The sequence below is a fragment of the Polypterus senegalus genome, chromosome 7 (assembly GCF_016835505.1).
Source record: "Polypterus senegalus isolate Bchr_013 chromosome 7, ASM1683550v1, whole genome shotgun sequence".
Classification (NCBI taxonomy): Eukaryota; Metazoa; Chordata; class Cladistia; order Polypteriformes; family Polypteridae; genus Polypterus; species Polypterus senegalus.
In genome coordinates this window covers 147,469,433-147,489,262 of record NC_053160.1, presented here as the reverse complement: position 1 = coordinate 147,489,262, position 19,830 = coordinate 147,469,433, and the positions used below count along the sequence as shown (strand labels likewise).

The 19,830-nt window shown below is 40.3% G+C and overlaps 1 protein-coding gene across 3 annotated transcripts in view; it reads right to left on the bottom strand.

Annotated features, from left to right (window-relative positions):
• LOC120532912 (lysine-specific demethylase 4C-like) overlaps positions 1-19,830 on the bottom strand; it is a 917,975-nt gene that overhangs the window by 334,622 nt on the left and 563,523 nt on the right. For all 3 annotated transcript variants that reach the window (XM_039759396.1, XM_039759398.1, XM_039759397.1), the window contains exon 14: positions 12,418-12,634. In XM_039759396.1, the coding sequence (XP_039615330.1) occupies positions 12,418-12,634 (217 nt within the window). The remainder of the gene's footprint in view (positions 1-12,417; positions 12,635-19,830) is intronic.

Below are 19,830 nucleotides of genomic sequence, written 5' to 3'. Positions count from 1 at the left end.
CGCAGACATGCTATAAGCGCCTGTCGTCAATGGGTCATACAAGGAACATTCTAAAGATCCCGCTACAATAAATAACAGCGCTGTTGCTGTTTCAAGCTGAATAAAGCTGGTGTTAAAGTACTGAGACTCAGCTTCGTGTTTTGGGGAGCAAGATGGGGACTCGCACTTCACAGCGCACACACACACAGTCACAATGCTGTAGTAAACAGTATACGCTCGTACGGATGTTGACTATATGAGTGGGGCACACAGACTCAGACGGAGAATAGGAGACAATTGCCAGAGAGAGAGAGAGACGCGCTGGGTGAGCGAGCGAGATAAGGAGAGAGAGAGAGAGAGAGATGCGCTGGGCGAGCGAGAGATAAGGAGAGAGAGAGAGAGACGCGCTGGGTGAGCGAGCGAGATAAGGAGAGAGAGAGAGACGCGCTGGGCGAGCGAGTGAGTGAGATAAAGAGAGAGACAAAGAGACGCGCTGGGCGAGCGGCGAGATAAGAAGAGAGAGAGAAGAACCATCAGCTCAGTTGTGATCACATGACGCTCAGCAGACAAAGTGTATCCATGCTACTCATATTGCAAGACATTGCTCGTTTATCATGTCAAAATTTATTAAAAATTTTTGCTCGTCTTGCAAAACACTCGTAAACCAAGTTACTCGTAAACCGAGGTTCCACTGTATATCAGAGAATTCTAAAGGAAAATGTCAGGACATCTGTCCATGAACTGAATCTCAAGAGAAGGTGGGTCATGCAGCAAGACAACGACCCTAAGCACACAAGTCAATCTACCAAAGGATGGTTAAAGAAGAATAAAGTTAATGTTTTGGAATGGCCAAGTCAAAGTCCTGACCTTAATACAATCGAAATGTTGTGGAAAGACCTGAATTGAGCAGTTAATGTGAGGAAACCCACCAACATCCCAGAGTTGAAGCTGTTCTGTACGGAAGAATGGGCTAAACTTCCTCTAAGCCGATGTGCAGGAATGATCAAAAGTTACTGGAAACGTTTAGTTGCAGTTATTGCTGCAAAGGGGGGGCACACCAGGTACTGAAAGCAAAGGTTCACATACTTTTGCCACTCACAAATATGATCATTTTCCTTAATAAATAAATGACCAAGTATAATATTTTTGTCTCATTTGATTAACTGGTTTCTCTTTATCTACTTTTAGGACTTGAGTGAAAATCTGATGATGTTTTAGGTCATATTTATGCAGAAATATAGAAAATTCTAAAGGGTTCACAAACTTTCAAGCACCACTGTATATTGTGGTAGCCGGCCCGGACACAGACAGGCGGACACGTCAGTGTCACCCAACCCATGTTTATTTAGCATATTTACAGAAGTGCACAAACCCCAAAGTCCTGGCCACAACAGAATGCCTCACTTCTTCAGGCTGCCTCCACTCCTCTCCACCAAGCCCTCTTCTCTCCCGATTCTAGCCATTGTATGAAGGGAGGCGGCCCCTTTTATGGTCCCCCGGACGTGCTCCAGGTGTGTCCCGGCAATCTTCCACTGACACGCCCCAGTGTGGCAGAAGTGTCGGCTGCATCCCCGGAAGCACTCTGGGTGTCCGTGCTCCTCTTCTCCCAGCACTTCCGGGTGTGGAGGAAGTGCTGAGGTCCAGGGCTCCAAAGGCATAGGAGCGCCCCCTGGCGGTGACCACGGGACCCTACAGGGTGGAGCTTCAAAGCTCTGTACTCATGGCCCCCAAAGGTACCAGGGCCCCACCTGGTCTGGGGAAGGCGCAAGCCCTCCTCCGGTCCTCCTCGGTGTCCCGGCCTGGTCGCCACCCCAGCCATCTCTAACAATATATACTGTATATATATATAATTTTATATATATATATATATATATACTGTATATATACTAGCTGTGTAAGCCTGCGCTGTAAAAAGCCCGGGGTCCTAGAAACTATTGAAATCGTCAGAAAAGAAAGTTGAAATGTAGAGATGTCAGGTAATTGAAAGGAATTACTCTAGGCATCTCTCTCCTAGGAGGATTCATTTTGCCAACGTGCTCACATTGCTTGTGTTATTAGCGGCTAAGTGACTTTGTTTTTCTTCTGAGGTTTTGTTTTGCTGACGTGCTGGCCTCACATGTGTTATTAGTGGGTATGAGAGTTTTCTGTTTCCTCTGAGGTGGAGCCCTTACCCCAAATCCACCTCTCACCTACGGGCTGGACAGACACACACACTTCCAAGCGTAGACATTTAGATATAAGAATACGTGTGCCAAATTTTAACAAAGGTTGGTTTACTTGGAGCCGAGTTGCTTCCTACAGACAAATAGATGGGTCAGACAAACACACAGATAGAAACACAGACTGGACTATCAGAGCAGGTGCATTTTCATATTATATTAACAACATGACCAAAGCAATGATCAAAGATCAAAGCAATTAATAAAGTTCTGCTGATCTGTAAATCGCTATTGAAATGCCAATTTTTCTCAATCAACTCCATTTCACATTTTCTAACCCCAATTTCTTGTTTATTTTTGCATAATGCATATACAGTACTGTATATATGAATCTCTGTTAGTTAAAAATCATAAAAAGTATAATTTTTATTTATGAAATGAAAGGAAACTTGCAAATAAACTACAACAAACCAGGTGGTCCTATTTTTGTTATTTCATCATCCATTGGAAGCTTTTCAAGACAGATAAGCTGGAATGGGATGAAGTGCACTTCTGAAACAGATAAACGTGATACTGCATGCTAGCTGTTTTCCTGATTATTACAACTTGGAGAAAGAAAATTGTTAAGAAAAGCTGAATCAAAACCAGCAGAAAGTCTGAAAAATAAGCTTGCTTTTTGATTCTTATTGCATCACTAAAACATAAATTGATATAACAACTTATTTGGATAGATTAAAATACAAATAAAACAAGCATACTGATAATCACTGTTTAATGTTTCATTCCTATATTCAGAAAAACATTTGACCCACAAAAAAATGCTTCTTTGGAAAAAAGAGAACAATTTTGCAAACGTTTTTTTTAGCTTCAGTAATGCTTGGCAAAATATGTGTATACTCAGAGTCAACAGTGAACAAAGTGAAATGTTCCTATCTTTCAGTTTGCTGAGGCATTCACAAATCAATGGGATGAGTCATCCCCAGCAACCATTCTAGGAAAAATAACCTTTGTAAATAAATCTAAGACAAATGTATTCAATTTCAAAATTGGCTGTGCCATTGAACCCACAGCTTCATGGATACAAAGCCAGAGCTTATCCATTTTGCCAGAAGCCTGATCCTTTTAAAGATGATTCCTACTTTTGTAAACAAGTTCTGCTGTTAATTATTAAACCAACTATTTTGGGCCACTTTATCACACCGCAAAACTGAAATAACAGAGTTTCACAATGCTGATATAAAACAAGTTAGGGCTCATTTATTTCTGTAATTTAGAAATAACACACATTCTGGACACCCAGTCACTAGCAAAAAAAAAGAGAAAAAGAAAAGATTCCAAATAAGTGTGGGTGTTGGCAGAATCATTCACCAAGGAAATGGGAAGTTTATGTAAGGGATGCACCATAAGAGGGAAGTGGTTTATGGAAACTAAAACCACTAAATGATTTCAGACCAAACATAAAATATGTATAATGTTCCCAATGTTGGTCCTAAAAGGGTTCATAAACTCTCTGCATGTGCCTTTTTCCCATCTTTGAACTAATTTATGAGAATGTTTATGCACAGCAGCTCTGCGTATGAAATACAAAATAAAGAACTGTGACTGAAAGCTAAACATTTTTGTAAATTAAGTCCATCAATGAGAGCTACCATTTACCGTTAACTGATAAACACAAATCTGTGGCATTCAAGGTAAATTCAAATTATGTCTTGCTGTGTTAATTGTTTGCAGACATTTTGCCTTTATATTTCTATTTTTCTCAAAATGTTACATCAGATTAGGCCTTTCTAATGGCGTACCGCACTATATAATGCTGGTGTTTGAAGACTTTGCCTTCAAAACAACTTAAGTGCTATGAAAAGGTATTTGCACCCATCCTGGTGTAGTATACTTTTGTGTATATGTCATATAGAATGGCTTCAGATTTTTTAACAAAATGTAATATTAGATAACAGGAACCAGGGTAAAAATATAACAGTGTTAAGGAACATTAGAACACTCTAGACGAGAACAGGCCATTCAGCCCAACAAAGCTCGCCAGTCCTATCCACTTATTTCCTCCAAGAAAACATCAAGTCGAGTTTTGAAAGTCCCTTACGTCTTACTGTCTACCACACTACTTGGTAGCTTATTCCAAGAGTCTATCGTTCTTTGTGTAAAGAAAAACTTCCTAATATTTGTGTGAAATTTACCCTTAACAAGTTTCCAACTGTGTCCCCGTGTTCTTGATGAACTCATTTTAAAATACAAGTCTTGATCCACTGTACTAATTCCCTTCATAATTTTAAACACTTCAATCATATCACCTCTTAATTTTCTTTTGCTTAAACTGTAAAGGCTCAGCTCTTTTAATCTTTCCTCATAATTCAACCCCTGTAGACCTGGAATCAGCCTAGTTGCTCTTCTCTGGACCTTTTCTAGTGCTGCTATGTCCTTTTTGTAGCCTGGAGACCAAAACTGCACACAGTACTCCAGATGAGGCCTCACCAGTGCATTATAAAGGTTGAGCAGAACCTACTTGGACTTGTACTCCACAGATCGTGCTATATAACCTAACATTCTGTTAGCCTTCTTAATGGCTTCTGAACACTGTCTGGAAGTTGATAGTTTAGAGTCCACTATGACTCCTAAATCCTTCTCATGAGGTGTACTGTCGATTTTCCAACCGCCCATTGTGTATTCAAACCTAATATTTTTACTTCCTATGTGTAATACTTTACATTTACTGACATTAAACTTCATCTACCACAAATCTGCCCAAGCCTGTATGCTATCCAAGTCCTTCTGTAATGATATAACGGATTCCAAATTATCTGCTAATCCACCAATCTTGGTATCATCTTCAAACTTAACCAGCTTGTTACTTATATTCCTATCTAAATCATTTTTATATATTAAAAATAGCAGCGGCCCTAGCACTGACACCTGTGGAACACCACTCTTAACATCGGCCAATTCAGAAGAGGTTCCTCACACCACCACCCTCTGCTTTCTGTATCTCAGCCAATTCTGCACTCATCTAAAAACATCACCCTGAACTCCCACTTCTTTTAACTTGATGCCCAACCTTTCATGTGGCACCTTATCAAATGCTTTCTGAAAGTCAAGATAAGTAATATCATATGCTCCACTTTGATCGTATCCTTTTGTTGCCTCATAGAATTCCAATATGTTAGTAAAACACAACCTCCCTCTTCTGAACCCATGCTGACTGTTCAGAATAACTCCTGTCCTTGCCAGGTGTTGCTCAATTTTAACCTTCAATAATTCCTTCCATTAATTTTCCTGTGATGCATGTTAAGCTTACTAGCCTATAGTTGCTTGGATCTGCCAAGTGTTTCTAAATTGCTGTCTAATATATTAAAGTACTAAAGTTAACACAAATATATTTTGCCCTGGTGACAAGATAACTGCCATCTTAGTTATTCACTCAAACAGCTGACCAAAGTTAACTGATAACTAAACACATCCAGACCTGACTGCAGTCAGCACTGCTGAATCTAAACCTCATCAAACTTTATATTGACCCTTACCAATATAATAAAGTACTCACCACAAGGGTTCTAGAAGAACAAGGAATATTCCAGAAGAAATACACAGTTGCTGAAATGTACCAATCAGGAAATGTTACAAAGCCATTTCCAAGGTTCTGGGACTCCACAGTTCCACAGTGAAGGCCATTATCTCCATAAAGAGAATATTTGGAACAGTGGTGACTCTTCCTAGGAAAAGCTGGCCTGACAAAATTTCCCCAAGGGCACAGTGACAACTTGGTCAGGAAGTCATAGAAGATCCCAGAAGAACATCCAAAGAATTGCAGAGCACTTTAGCCTTAACTAAAGTCAGTGCTCATGATTCCACAATCACAGCATGACTGAAAACGGGATTCTTTGGAGAGCAGCAAGGCAAAAACCTTGACAAGAGTAACAGTGGCGCTCATGTTGCATTTGCAAAGAAACACCTGGATAAAGACAAACCAGAATCTTTGGAGGATACAGGTCACCTTATGTCTGATTTAATGCTAATACAATATTTATCAGTAAAAATATCAGACCTACAATAAACATGGAGGTGGAAGTTTAACAGTGTGGAGGATGGTTTGTTGCCTCTGGACCTAGAAAATTGACTGTTTTTGAAGGAACCATGACTTGAGCACTTTAGCAAAGCATTCTAATGAAAAATGTCCAATCACCCATGACCTGAAGTTGAAGCATTATTGGATTACAATGTTATTGTGGTGTTTTGCATTAAGGGTCCCTGCCAATGCAGGATTTGGCATAAAAACTGTGTGTTCAGTCCTGGTGGGTGTGGGTGCAGGTGTGTGCTGCAGGAAAGGTGTGCTGCAGTGGGGTGTTCACTGTAAAAAATGCATATGCAAAAACTAGACAAAAATTTTAAATGGGAGTTGTTTTGCTTTTATTTAGCAAAAATATCTGCCAATGGGGTAAGCAAATATGTACTTGACAAGATTTCTTAAAGTAAGTTAACTAATCCATCCATCATCCAACCTACTATATCCTAACTACAGGGTCACGGGGGTCTACTGGAGCCAATCCCAGCCAACACAGGGTTCAAGGCAGGAAACAAACCCCGGGCAGGATGCCAGCCCAACTCAGGGCACACACACACACACACCCATACACCAAGCACACAGTAGGGACCATTCAGAATCGCCAATGCACCTAACCGGCATGTCTTTGGACTGTGGGAGGAAACCGGAGTACCTGGAGGAAACCCACGCAGACACGGGGAGAACATGCAAACTCCACACAGGAAGGACCCGGGAAGCGGACCTGGATCTCCTAACAGCGTGGCAGCAGCGCTACTCACTGCGCCACTGTGCCGCCCAAGCTAAATAATCACAAATACAAACATTTCAAGCCAATAATTCTTACAATAAGGAAAACAAGATTTACTGCCCTGATATAAATAATTTTCACTTGTGTAGATTTCATTTTTTGTTGTGTTTAATGGGGAAACATGTTGAATGCTTGTTAGTGTTTAGGTGTGATCAGCTCAGCTGTTCCTCATTGACCCTCCAGGGGTCATTAAGCAAATCACCTTCACCTACAAAGGTATAAAAGGACTCTAAGTAGAGAAAAAAGGACAATCAAGATGAAGAAAGGATTAAGAAGGAATGAAAAGGTATCGGGAGAACGAGCCGTCATGTTGGAAAGGAGGCAGAGTGGCTGGTGGCGCCATAAGGGATTTTACTGAGCCTATTTATTTATTAATGAACTGAAACAGCAAAGTACTTTATTTATGTATTTGGATGTTGTTGTAATCAACTGCACCAAGCACTATTGATGCAGCAATTTTGTTGTTTATGTGTAATCATTGCTCTGGACATCCTGGTCCTGTCTCTCAATGTCTAGGCATAAGAAGATGCCAAGGCTGCGGGCAACCCTCTCTCTCTCACAGTGGATTCAGAAGGTATTCACACATCTTCACTTTTTCACATTTTGCTATTTTTCAGCCTTGTGTTAAAATCATTCTAAATTATTTTTTTTCCAACATCAAGTAACACTCAATATACCAAAAACAGAAACCGAAACAAAGAAAAAACAATTTTAGAAATTTTTGCAAATTTATTAAAAAATACAAATCTGAAATATCACATAGACATAATTATGCAGACCTTTTGCTATCTCACTTGGCTTTGATGTGTCTTAGATATATCCCATAATATAAATGATTACTGAGATAATTTCTAAAACCTGTTTGATGTTCACCTGTGATCAATTCAATTGACTGGATAAACTTAGGAAAGGCACAAACCTGTCGAAGTTGATAATGTGTATCAGAGCCAAAACCAAAAACAATGGCATCATAGAAACTGCCAGCAAATCTTAGAGACATAATTGTGTCAAGCGCATTTATGGGGAAGACTATAAACATATCTGCCATATTAAAGGTTCCCAAGAGTACAGCTGTCTTCATAATTTTTAAATTGTATAATTTTGGAAAAATAACAACTCTTCCTAGAAGAATGAGCAATCGTGGGAGAAGGGCTATGGTAAGAGAGGTGACAAAGAACCTGTTGGGTACTCTTGTAGATATCATATAACCTGTGTAGAGATGGGAGAAACTTTCTGATGGACATCCAATTGGGCTTTTTAACAAAGTGGCCAGACAGAAGCCTCTACTCAGTAAAACATACAAGGAAACCTATTGTGAGTTTGTAAAAAGGCACATAAAGGACTCTCAGACTATAAGAAACAAGATTCCCTTGTCTGATGAAATGAATATTAGTGACATGTCTAGAGGAAACCTAACACTGCTCATCACCTGTGTGATTTCATTCCAACAGTAAAGCATGAAGACAGTAGCATCATGCTGTGGGGTTGTTTTTCATCAGCAAGGACTAGGAGACTGAAGAGGGTTGAGGTTGAGCGGAGCAAAGAGCAGAGATATCCTTAATGAAAACCTGCTCCAGAGTACTCTAGACCTCAAAATGACCCAAAGGTCTGCCTTCCAACGGGACAGTGACCCTAAGCACAAAGCAAAGACAACACAGGAGTGACTTACAGACAACTATGAGAATGTCCTTGAGTTGCCCAAATAAAGCATTGACTTTAACTTGAGGGGCACAAAAATCCCCAAATCCCGGTGTGTAAAGCATGTAACATCAAAGTCAAGAAGATTTGAGGCTACATTGCTGCCAAAGGTGCTTCAAGTAAGTACTGAGTAAAAAGGTCTGAATACTTGCGCCAATGTGAAATTTTAGTTTTTACAAATACATGTGCAAATATTTCATTTTAGAAAAGGGCTGAAACATAGCAAAATGTGATAAAGGAAAGCGGTCTGAATACCTTTTGAATTGACTTTGTATATTTATTTTAAATGCTGAGTATGATAAACAGATAATTCTTAACAGATTTCAATTTTTGAAATTGACAAAATCTTAAAAAGAAAAACAGTACTGCAATCAGACTGATTTTTGTGTGGCTTAATTTCAAAAAGGAAATTGTTTAGGTTTTTCTGAGCTATGTGGTATAAAGGACGTTATAATGGCAGTGACTGGTTAAAAAAAGAAAAAGAAAGACTAAAACAAAACTTTTTCAGCTTGCTACACATCAGTCATAGCAATGAAGGAGCCAAAGGTTAACAGGGTTCCGACCCATTGAAGGATGCATTCATACAAACATGTATACTCATATCACTGCAAACATTGGATTCATTACATTTATTTTTATTTTGTTGAATGTTGTTGAGTGAATGTGTTTATTGAAGAGTATTAACAAGAAAATTATTGAAATAACTATGAATGTGGGAATGCTGCTTGACAGAGCAAAACAAATTACTATGTTAGGTTGCATAAAACTCAATGAGCTCTTTCACTGTTCTAGTGGAGTGTAAAATGAGAGATATCTAGTGTATAAGTTGAGGCATATATTGTATGTCTTTATTTATAATGGTGAACAGTCAGGAAGCTGGACAAACCAATTTTCATTGATAAGGAAAGCACCATCTGGGATAATTTTATGGCTTAATTGATTCCTCTATTGCTTTTCTGCACTACAGAAAATAGTAGACTGGGGCTTATACTTGCATGAGCTGTTTCATTAGTGAGTATTACAACCACACTGTAAAGAACATGAACTGGGGAGAGGGTAGTTATCCATGAGCTGTTTCATTGTTGACTTGTTTAGGCGTGTCACACAAGTGTGTCAGGAGCTGTAGATGGACAATATCGATGGAGACCAGCAAAGGTATGCGCTCTCACTTGCCATCTTGCCAAAAGGAGAAGACAACTCTGTCTCTGCAGCTATTTTGAGACAGGCAGTCTGCCTGGACCTGTGCAGATGATGAACTGACTAGGAAGAATTGAAAGTAACAATTATTGTGCCACCTGAAACTACAAAGGTTGCATTGGTTTGTAATCAACACTTACGCCATACTCTGTTTCTTTATAACTCAGGCATATTATATATAACAGAGATATACAGTGCAACTTTCTCTCCGGTTTGTTCTATAGTTCTACGAGGGACATACAAAAAGTTTCCGCACTTTATATTTTCGTTGGGAAACGGTGAAGGCAGGAGTAGTAATTGGTCGTGTCTGAGAGTGTCATGTGAGTAGTTCTGTCTGGCAAGACAGCAGCCCTTGCAGTTTAGTATAAGAGTTGTCACCCCATGGCGAAGATGGTTGCAAAGCTTAAATTGCACCAAAGAGGAACAGCATTCTGTCATATGCTTTCTGTGGGCAGAAGGGGTGCCCTTTGCATGTGTGCTCAGTATGAAGAAAAAATTTCTCTTTCGTAGATTGGATTGAAATGTTTGAAAATGGCCATACTACTGTGACAGGTGCAGAGTGCTCCAGACGTCCTGCTACAGCTACGACCATGAGGGATAAAGAAAGAACCCTGATGTGAAAGCAGCGGTGCATCAGTGGCTACGCGCTCAACCGAAAACATTTTTTGCTGATGCCATTAAAAAAGTTGGTACGATGCTGGGAAAATTGCATCGCAAAGGAAGGTGACCATGTAGAAGAGTGATGCAATTTGTTTTTGAAATTCTTAATAAATAGAATTTAAAAAAAGTGTGGAAACTTTTTGAAGATCCCTCGTATCTCGTTGCCCGACGGCATCAGTATAAGGTGTAGTGTAACATATGCAGGCTAAAACTATGGGAATTGAGATAAAACCAGAACATATCCAAAATTTCCAACAGATACTGCCATTTAAAGAACAATAAGCACCTCGGCTACTGTCCACCCACACCATGGATTCTTCTTACCACAGCGTCCTTTCACAGCCATATAGCTGTATTACCTGTATCTGCATGTCTATTTGTCCATAGTGGCAGTTACTGAAACAAACCTGAAGAACAACACAGCATTTAAGTGGCTAACACATAAACAAAACAGCCAAAAACAACATGATACAAACTGACATTATACTGTATAGTACAGTACATACAGAATAAGCCCAGATATTAACATGAAGTGATCAAAACGAGCGCAGAATTTAACAAATCTCACATGTCTGATTATTTGGTAACACAGGTAAATGCAGGGTGAGTCAAAATTATGTTAACACTAATGTATTATTTTTAGCTCGACCATACCTTTCCAGGTCGGTGGATAGGTCATGGTGGACCATTGCCATGGCCTCCACACTACCCTGATTTGACACCCTGTGATATGTGGTTATGGGGTATGGTGAAGGAGCGTGTGTATAGCAGGAAAGTTCATGATATCAATGACCTGAAGGACAGGATACAGACTGTGGTATCATCTATTCCCTGCAAAATGTGTGTCTGGGCTTTAAATTGTACTGTTGCCCGTTGTTTTATTTTGTGGTGAACATGATGGCGAACAGGTTGAGACATTCCTGTAAATCATCTTGCACATATGAAGTATGTTTTGTGAATAAATTGTTTCCGCCATTCAAATGTTAACATAATTTTGAGACACCCTATATTTAGTTAACAAATCTAAGTAAACAATAGAACAGGAGTTTCCATAGCACATGGTAAGGAGGCAGAAAGCTCCTGTATTTAATTCATGTTTCTCTGCTACCTGTCATAGTGGAACAACAATCTAGGGTTGCCTGGTCCATCAAGGAAGAGAAATGGCTTGGCACTGCAATGACAGCTAGGACCACTAGGTGGAGATTCAGCTTCTTGGCCCCAGAGTTTCCAGAGAGCAGTCATAAACCTAGAAGTGATCTTGTTCTCTGTGGGTAGTCCTTAAGGGTAAACAGTGAAATGTCTCACAGTCTTAATTATTTTTATAAATACAGTACATTGCATAGTTGGGGGCAGCCGGAACATTTGCACTATGCAGGGACTCTTGATATTTACTGAGATCAAATCCTTGTGTGGTTGAAGGGATGATGGATTTTTGACCTGATGCCATGCTCTGTCCTGTAAATGAATGCTTAGTGACACTGAAGTAAATCTACTTGTGTCTATGGGCTGGGGTCTAAAAGGTCCTTGTGGCCAATGTAGAGTTGCGAGTGTCAGGTAGAAATGGGAGAAGAATACAGAGATGAAGAAGATGGGAAAGAAAGGTTGTTCAGTATTTGAGGTGGTTAAGTGCTTCTGGAAACCTACTCTGGAGAAAAGGAGTTAATCACATATTGGTCAAGCCCAAGAGACAGAAAGTTGTTTCTTAGTTTTTTGCTTTTTAATGTTTCTCATTTTTATTCCCTTCCATTGTATTATTAGATTATTAAAACACATACATTTATAAGTAAGGACTGCAATTCCACAAAGCCAACCCAGTGAAAAGAAAAAACAAGCATACAATTCAGTGTAATATTTTCAGGACTTACTGGCATGAACCTGTACACAGCACTTCCTACATGATATTAGTGCACTTAAGCCATCTTCATCCAGAAGTGGGCTAGGAGGACAAGATTCTGCCTTTTCTTCTCCATATGCAAAACATATCTCTGGGATGAGTGGTTTGGTCTTAAATGTCTTTGTTACTGGACAGCGTTTGGTATCCAGCTCTGCTTCCTTTGAATCATTCTCTGATTTGTCTTCTGACTGTAAATAGGAAGAGATGGAATTAATTTGGCATCTACAGCATTGTATTTACATGCTTATTCATTTTCCCAACAGCAGAAAATGACTGCCAAAGACTTTGATATGGAAAATATTAACACAAATTCTAAAAGAAAATAAATGACAGTTTACCAAGACTGCATTTTTCTATTAATGGGTAATCAATGTTTTCTTGGTGATAAAATTAAAGTCAAAGGAAAAAAGTAGAAGGAAAAAAGAAATTAAATCAATTCTAGCAAATTCTGTATTTGTTGCTTAACACTATAGTCTGAATTATCCAAAACTAGTATATTCCTCAAAAAAGGTGTATAAATAAATGAAGCAATCCTCCACTAAATGATATGAATAATAATAATTAAATTGTGATATGATTGGCTCCATAAATACTTTATAGAACTGTTAATTTGGGTGTTTACTTTTTTATAACAAAACAACCAAATATCTGTAAATGCAGAAACAGTTTATTCAAGAATATAAAAAACACATGGAGTTTGTCACTAAAGTACAGTATACTCCTGATTATTTATAATTTAAAAACATCACATTTCAGAGGGTGCTTTCATCACTTAAGGCAAACAGCTTTATAGTGTAGTTTTATAGTGCGCCATTTTATTGCATACAGATGTACATAATTCAGTTTACTCTACAGATGATTTTAAATAGCCATTTAGAACCATCCTACTCTAAGTCGTATAATTAACACAAGAAGACCTTAGAACAAGGATTATCAGAATGACTACAAGGTCTATAAAAATTGTGAAAATCTTTTTTTTTTTTTCTTTAAGGGTGTTGTAAAAAAGCCAAAGAATTCTTCTCATACTACTAAGTCCTGTCAGAGTTTGAGTATCAGATGGTAAATTGATCTTTCAATAGGCAATAAAAATAACTGACTGAGACTTCAACCACCTCAAAAAGCTCATATATGAGCACAAAGGTTGCTACCAGGCATTGATGCACTTCAAGAATACAAGACTGCATAACATAAATTTCTCAATTGAAAAAAAAGGAAAACAATCTTTAATTTCTATTATATCGTGTGCACAAAAAGTTACCGTAAAATGCTTTAATATACTGAATACTAGAAATTACACCATCATTTTTATCTATTTATGCAGCTAAAGTAAAAAACCTGACCAATCCACTGCCACCACTTCATTGGTCAAGCGCCCTGTCTTCAATATAAAAGCTCAGATTGACCTGACTGTGCTTCACTTCTGTGCACATCTCTAATTTTCGGGAAGTATCACAATATTTTAGCAAAAAATACATATATTTTGGATGTTGTGAAAATACGACAGAGCAGCTGACATGTGGATTATGCAACAAGAGTCACTTCTTGAGGTTTTTTAATAGATGTTTTAATATTGTCTGCTGCTGTTAAGCATTTGTTCCCTCTGTTCTATACTAAAGCCCATTATATCAGAAACATGGTTACACTCCGTTCTCCATGAAAACACAAGATTAAAAATTGTTCTTGGCCATTACTACAAACAATGCAAAGTAAGTAACAGATTTAAAGAAAGCCTCATTTTTGGGTGGAGAAAAAGACTTCTTCCAAATACTAAAAGGGAATGGAAAATGTGAAAGTCTGCGAGTGGAAAGCCAAGTGGCTCATTTTAAAGAAACAAGAGAGTCCTGGGTGCTGTTAAATTGAGAGTAGGTAGAAAAATATACGTACTTGGCAATTATATATTTTTGACAAAATGTCTTTTGTCACTTCATGTGGAATATGACTTCCTTCATAATAGATGGCATAATCATGCCAAGTTTGGTTTGACCAGGATTAAGAGATCTGGAGTACATATTGAAAAAATTAACAAAGCCACGCTCTGCTTACTAAACTGTACGAGACTGTAAAAATAAACATTAAAGACAATGGCCAAAAATGGATAAATGTCACATTGTTTATACAATATGTCTTAAAGCTCAGTGTCAGTAGTTTCAAGGTGAAAGTTAACAATAATTTTCAATGATTTTAATGTTAAAGGTAATAAATATCAGTAATGAACATAACTGATTAGTAGACTTTTCAGGCATTTCGTCTTTCTGCATTTCTTTTTGCAAGAGTGGAAGCGACACTATGCAGAAAAGCTGACACAGAAAGAGAAGTTTTCAGCTTACGGTGTTCAGAAATGGACTCTGGACAGCTACTAAAAGAGTTGTCCGTTTAGCTTAAGCTGCAAGGAACTCGCGTGTGAGCCAAATGATGTATATCTGCGGCTGACCACCAGAAGTCCATTGCAGTGCAGATCTTCACATCAAGATGCTTCAGCGTGTGAGTCTGTGGCATTTTACCTGATAATTCGATGAGATTTAAACTGTGGGCAGGTGGAGTGTAGAGATGAGAAAGTGAGGGATGACAGAGAGAGAGAGAGGCCAGATGACATCATCAGAAAGCGCTGCACTCACAGTGATCAGAAACTGTCTCTGTGCAGCTGACTTATACTGACTAATACTACAACTACTACTACTACTACTAATAATAATAATAATAATACAATAATTATAATAATAAATTACATAGATAGATAGATAGATAGATAGATAGATAGATAGATAGATAGATAGATAGATAGATAGATAGATAGATAGATACTTTATTAATCCCAAGGGGAAATTCACATAATCCAGCAGCAGTATACTGATACAAAGAAACAATATTAAATTAAATAGTAATAAAATGAAAAAATTAAAATAAAATTAATGTTGGCATTTACTCTCCCGGGTGGAATTGAAGAGTTGCATAGTGTGGGGGAGGAACGATCTCCTCAGTCTGTCAGTGGAGCAGAACAGTGACAAAAGTCTGTCACTGAAGCTACTCCTCTGCCTGCCTGGAGATGACACTGTTCAGTGGATGCAGTGGATTATTCATGATTGACAGGAGTTTGCTTAGTGCCCGTCGCTCTGCCACAGATGTTAAACTGTCCAACTTTAATCCTACAATAGAGCCTGCCTTCTTAACAAGTTTGTCCAGGCGTGAGGCGTTTCATCTTTATGCTGCCACCCCAGCACACCACCGCGTAGAAGAGGGCACTCGCCACAACCGTCTGGTAGAACATCTGCAGCATCTTACTGCAGATGTTGAAGGATGCCAACCTTCTCAGAAAGTATAGTCTGCTCTGACCTTTCTTACATAGAGCATCAGTATTGGCAGTCCAGTCCAATTTGTCATCCAGCTGCACTCCCAGATATTTAAAGGTCTGCACCCTCTGCACACAGTCACCTCTGATGATCACAGGGTCCATGAGGGGCCTGGGCCTCCTAAAATCCACCACCAGCTCCTTGGTCTTGCTGGTGTTAAGGTGTAAGTGGTTTGAGTCGCACCATTTAACAAAGTCTTTGATTAACTTTCTGTACTCCTCCTCCTGCCCACTCCTGATGCAGCCCACAATAGCAGTGTCATCAGCGAACTTTTGCACGTGGCAGGACTCGAGTCATATTGGAAGTCTGATGTATATAGATTGAACAGGACCGAGAAAGTACAGTCCCCTCGGCGCCCTGTATTGCTGCACACAATGTCAGACCTGCAGTTCCCAAGACGCACATATTGAGGTCTGTCTGTAAGATAGTCCACAATCCATGCCACCAGGTGTGAGTCTACTCCCATCTCAGTCAGCTTGTCTCTAAGGAGCAGAGGTTGGATGGTGTTGAAGGCGCTAGAGAAGTCCAAAAACATAATTCTTACAGCACCACTGCCTCTGTCCAGGTGGGAGAGGGATTGGTGAAGCATATAGATGATGGCATCCTCCGCTCCCACCTTCTCCTGGTATGCGAACTGCAGAGGGTCGAGGGCGTGGCGGACCTGTGGCCTCAGGTGGTGAAGCAGCAGCCGCTCCATGGTCTTCATCAGATGTGACGTCAGAGCAACAGGCGGAAGTCATTCAGCTCACTAGGACGTGATACCTTTGGGACAGGAGTGATACAAGATGGTTTCCAAAGCCTTGGAACTCTTCCCTGTTCCAGGCTCAGGTTAAAGATGCGCTGTAGAGGACTCCCCAGTTCCAACGCACAGGCCTTCAGCAATTGTGGCGATACACCATCTGGACCCACTGCTTTGTTGGCACAAAGTCTTTTCAGCTCTCTGCTCACCTGGGCTGCTGTAATTGTGGGTGGGGATGTCTCACCTATGCTGGTATCAGCAGAAGGATGGTTGGAGGATGCAGTACTCCGAGGTGAGAGTGGGTTACTGTGATCAAACCTATTAAAGAAGTTGTTCATTTGGTTTGCTCTCTCCACGTCTGTCTCGATGGCGGCACCACGCTTCGAGCTGCAGCCAGTGATGATCTTCATCCCATCCCACACTTCCTTCATGCTGTTGTTCTGCAACTTCTGCTCCAGCACTTGAGCTCATTCTTATCACCACCTTTAAAAGCCCTTTTCTTCTGGTTCAAAAGGCCCTTGATGTCACTTGTAACCCATGGCTTGTTGTTAGCATAGCAGCATACTGTTCTTACTGGAACTACAATGTCCATACAGAAGTTGATGTAATCAGTTGTGCATTCAACAGCCTCTTCAATGTTCTCACTATGTGACCCAAGCAATATATCCCAGTCTGTAGTTCCAAAGCAGTCTCTCAGAGCCTGCTCTGCCTCAGGGGACCACTTCCTGAATGAGCATGTAGTTGTTGGTAGCGCCCTCACTCTTGGTTTGTATTGAGGCTGAAGCAGAACCAGGTTATGATCTGCTTTCCCAAGCGCAGGCAGCGGGGTGGCGCTGTATGCGTCTTTAACGTTTGCATACAGTAGGTCGATAGTCCTGTTTGCCCGAGTGTTACAATCCACATACTGGGAGAAGGCAGGTAATGTTTTGTCCAGTGTTACATGGTTAAAGTCTCCAGCGATTAGCACAAGTGCCTCAGGGTGCTGCGCTTGTAACTTAGCAACTGCGGAATGGATGATGTCACTCGCCATCTCGCGTTGCTTGAGGGGATGTAAACAATAACAGCAATCACCTGTCCAAACTCTCTGGGCAAGTAATAGGGGTGCAGACTTACGGCCAACAGTTCGATGTCCCTGCAGCAAGTGGAGATTTTAACGTTTACATGTCCTGAGTTGCACCACTTTGTATTGACATAGAGAGCGAGTCCTCCTCCTTTCTTCTTTCCGCAGGTACTTGCGTCTCTGTCTGCTCTAACTGTGCTAAACCCGGGTAGCTCCACGTTAGCATCTGGGATGATAGACGTTAACCACGATTTACTAAAACACAGCAAGCTGCATTCTCTGTAGGTTCTGACATTTTTCACCAGCACAGCCAGTTTGTCGATCTTATTTGGTAGTGAGTTTACATTTCCCAGAATCACAGAAGGCACTGACGGTTTATAACGCCATTTTCTCTCAAGTTGTCTCGATTTAATCTTATCTTTTATCTTTGCGCTCGGCTGCCCGATATCGTCTTCTTACCTCGTCAGGTAAATAAGGAACCACACCGGCATAAGCATTTCTTCTCAGTGCTTTAAGCTGACTACTTGAATAGGCGATTCTCGGAGTGTAAAAATCCATGTCAAATAGTAAAATAGTAAAAAGTGTCCAGGGAGCAATTCCACATAAAAGAAAGTGGTAGAAGTGATCAGTGAAATAGAGAAAAATAGAGATAAAAAGGTAAAAAGATAAAGTCATATACGGAGCTGCTGGAAAGGCTGCCACTCGGATGCAGCGCCGGAAATGTACAATTACATGTACTGTATGTAGCTTTTTCTCACTACTCAAAGTACTTAAACAGAGGTAAACCACTTCAACCACCACCAATGTTCAAAATCCACCTGAATGATGTGATGGCACTCATTCTTGGGTCTCAATCCCGGTGGTTTGTCATATAGTGGGTGCAGTAATGCACTATCAGAGCATGCTCCCAACCTTACCTTACTTTAGGCTTAAGGCAACAGAGATAGCCAATTACAGACAGTGAATGATACAGGTCCAGAATGACTAGGCCATGGAGAACAATTTACCTAGGACACTGGGATAAACCTTACTTTTTTAGAAAGATGACCAGGGGCATTTTATGACCACACAGAGTCAGGATCGTGATTTAATGTCTCATCCGAAAGGCAGGGTATGATGGTATGGATCGGTTGCACACTCAAAGTTAATCTAGGGAGCCTCTTGAACCCGCTACTGCTGATAACATACCCAAGGGATGAGCCAATGGATGAGGACACTCAAATAAATTAAGGGACAGGTGCATAAAAGTGGCAAAAGAACAAATAGTGTTTGAAAGTGCAGTGCAAATCTCCAATAAATAAATAATCTATACAAATCAAGTGCAGATAGTGGAGGTTAAAACCAAGAAAAAAACAAATCCATCAAATAAATAATCCTTTAAAAACCAAGGTTAAAATCCAAGAGACTGTTAACTGTTTCTTAAAACTCCTGTGTCCCAATGCTGCCTTCTAAAAGCCGATTTCGCCTCAGTTCATCCTGTACGGGATCTGGCAACAGAGGAGACATCCATCTAACAGGTCAAGTCAACCATTCTATCCAGGCTCAGGTCATGATTACTGGACACTCGGCAACTGTACCAAGCTGCATACATCACCCGCCTGTCCCTCAGCACCTGTGGGAGACACTGCATGTTGAGCCGTTCCTACTCCCTGGCGAACACTCAGTAGGAGTGACCCCTCTTCAGCCTCAGGTTCCTCCATATGATGCTCCACTCCAAACTGCCTGTCTCCATTCTATCCTGCATGGGGTCTCACATTCTTTCTCTCTTGTGGCTCCTACCATTTTTCTTTTCCATTTCTTTTAACCTCTGTCCTTCCTTTCTACTCTTGCTCACTCGCTGGCCAGTCTATGTTCTTCCTTTTTCCCTCCTTTTCTCATGCTGGCTCGTTCTCATAGGCCTCTGTGGGTTCAGCGTCTTAAGCACTACAGGAAGCCGATGAAGTAATTGAGACAGACTGCACCCTCCTAAACTATCCTAAACTACTCCACCAACCTCCTGCAACTGTGTGAACACGCACACCAATGGAGATCAAACCAGCCATTAAATTATTTATTTGTTAAAACATGCTCTTGATTGTTATGTCTGCACTGTGGCATTGAGGCATTGGGAACCACAACCCTGCTGGCTTCTTTACCAATGCCTCTTCCAGCAGCAATCCAAGCTTTTCCTAGATGGTGCCCCATCCAAGGACTGGCCAGGGCCAAACATGTTTAGCTTTATGCAGATTACCTATTCTG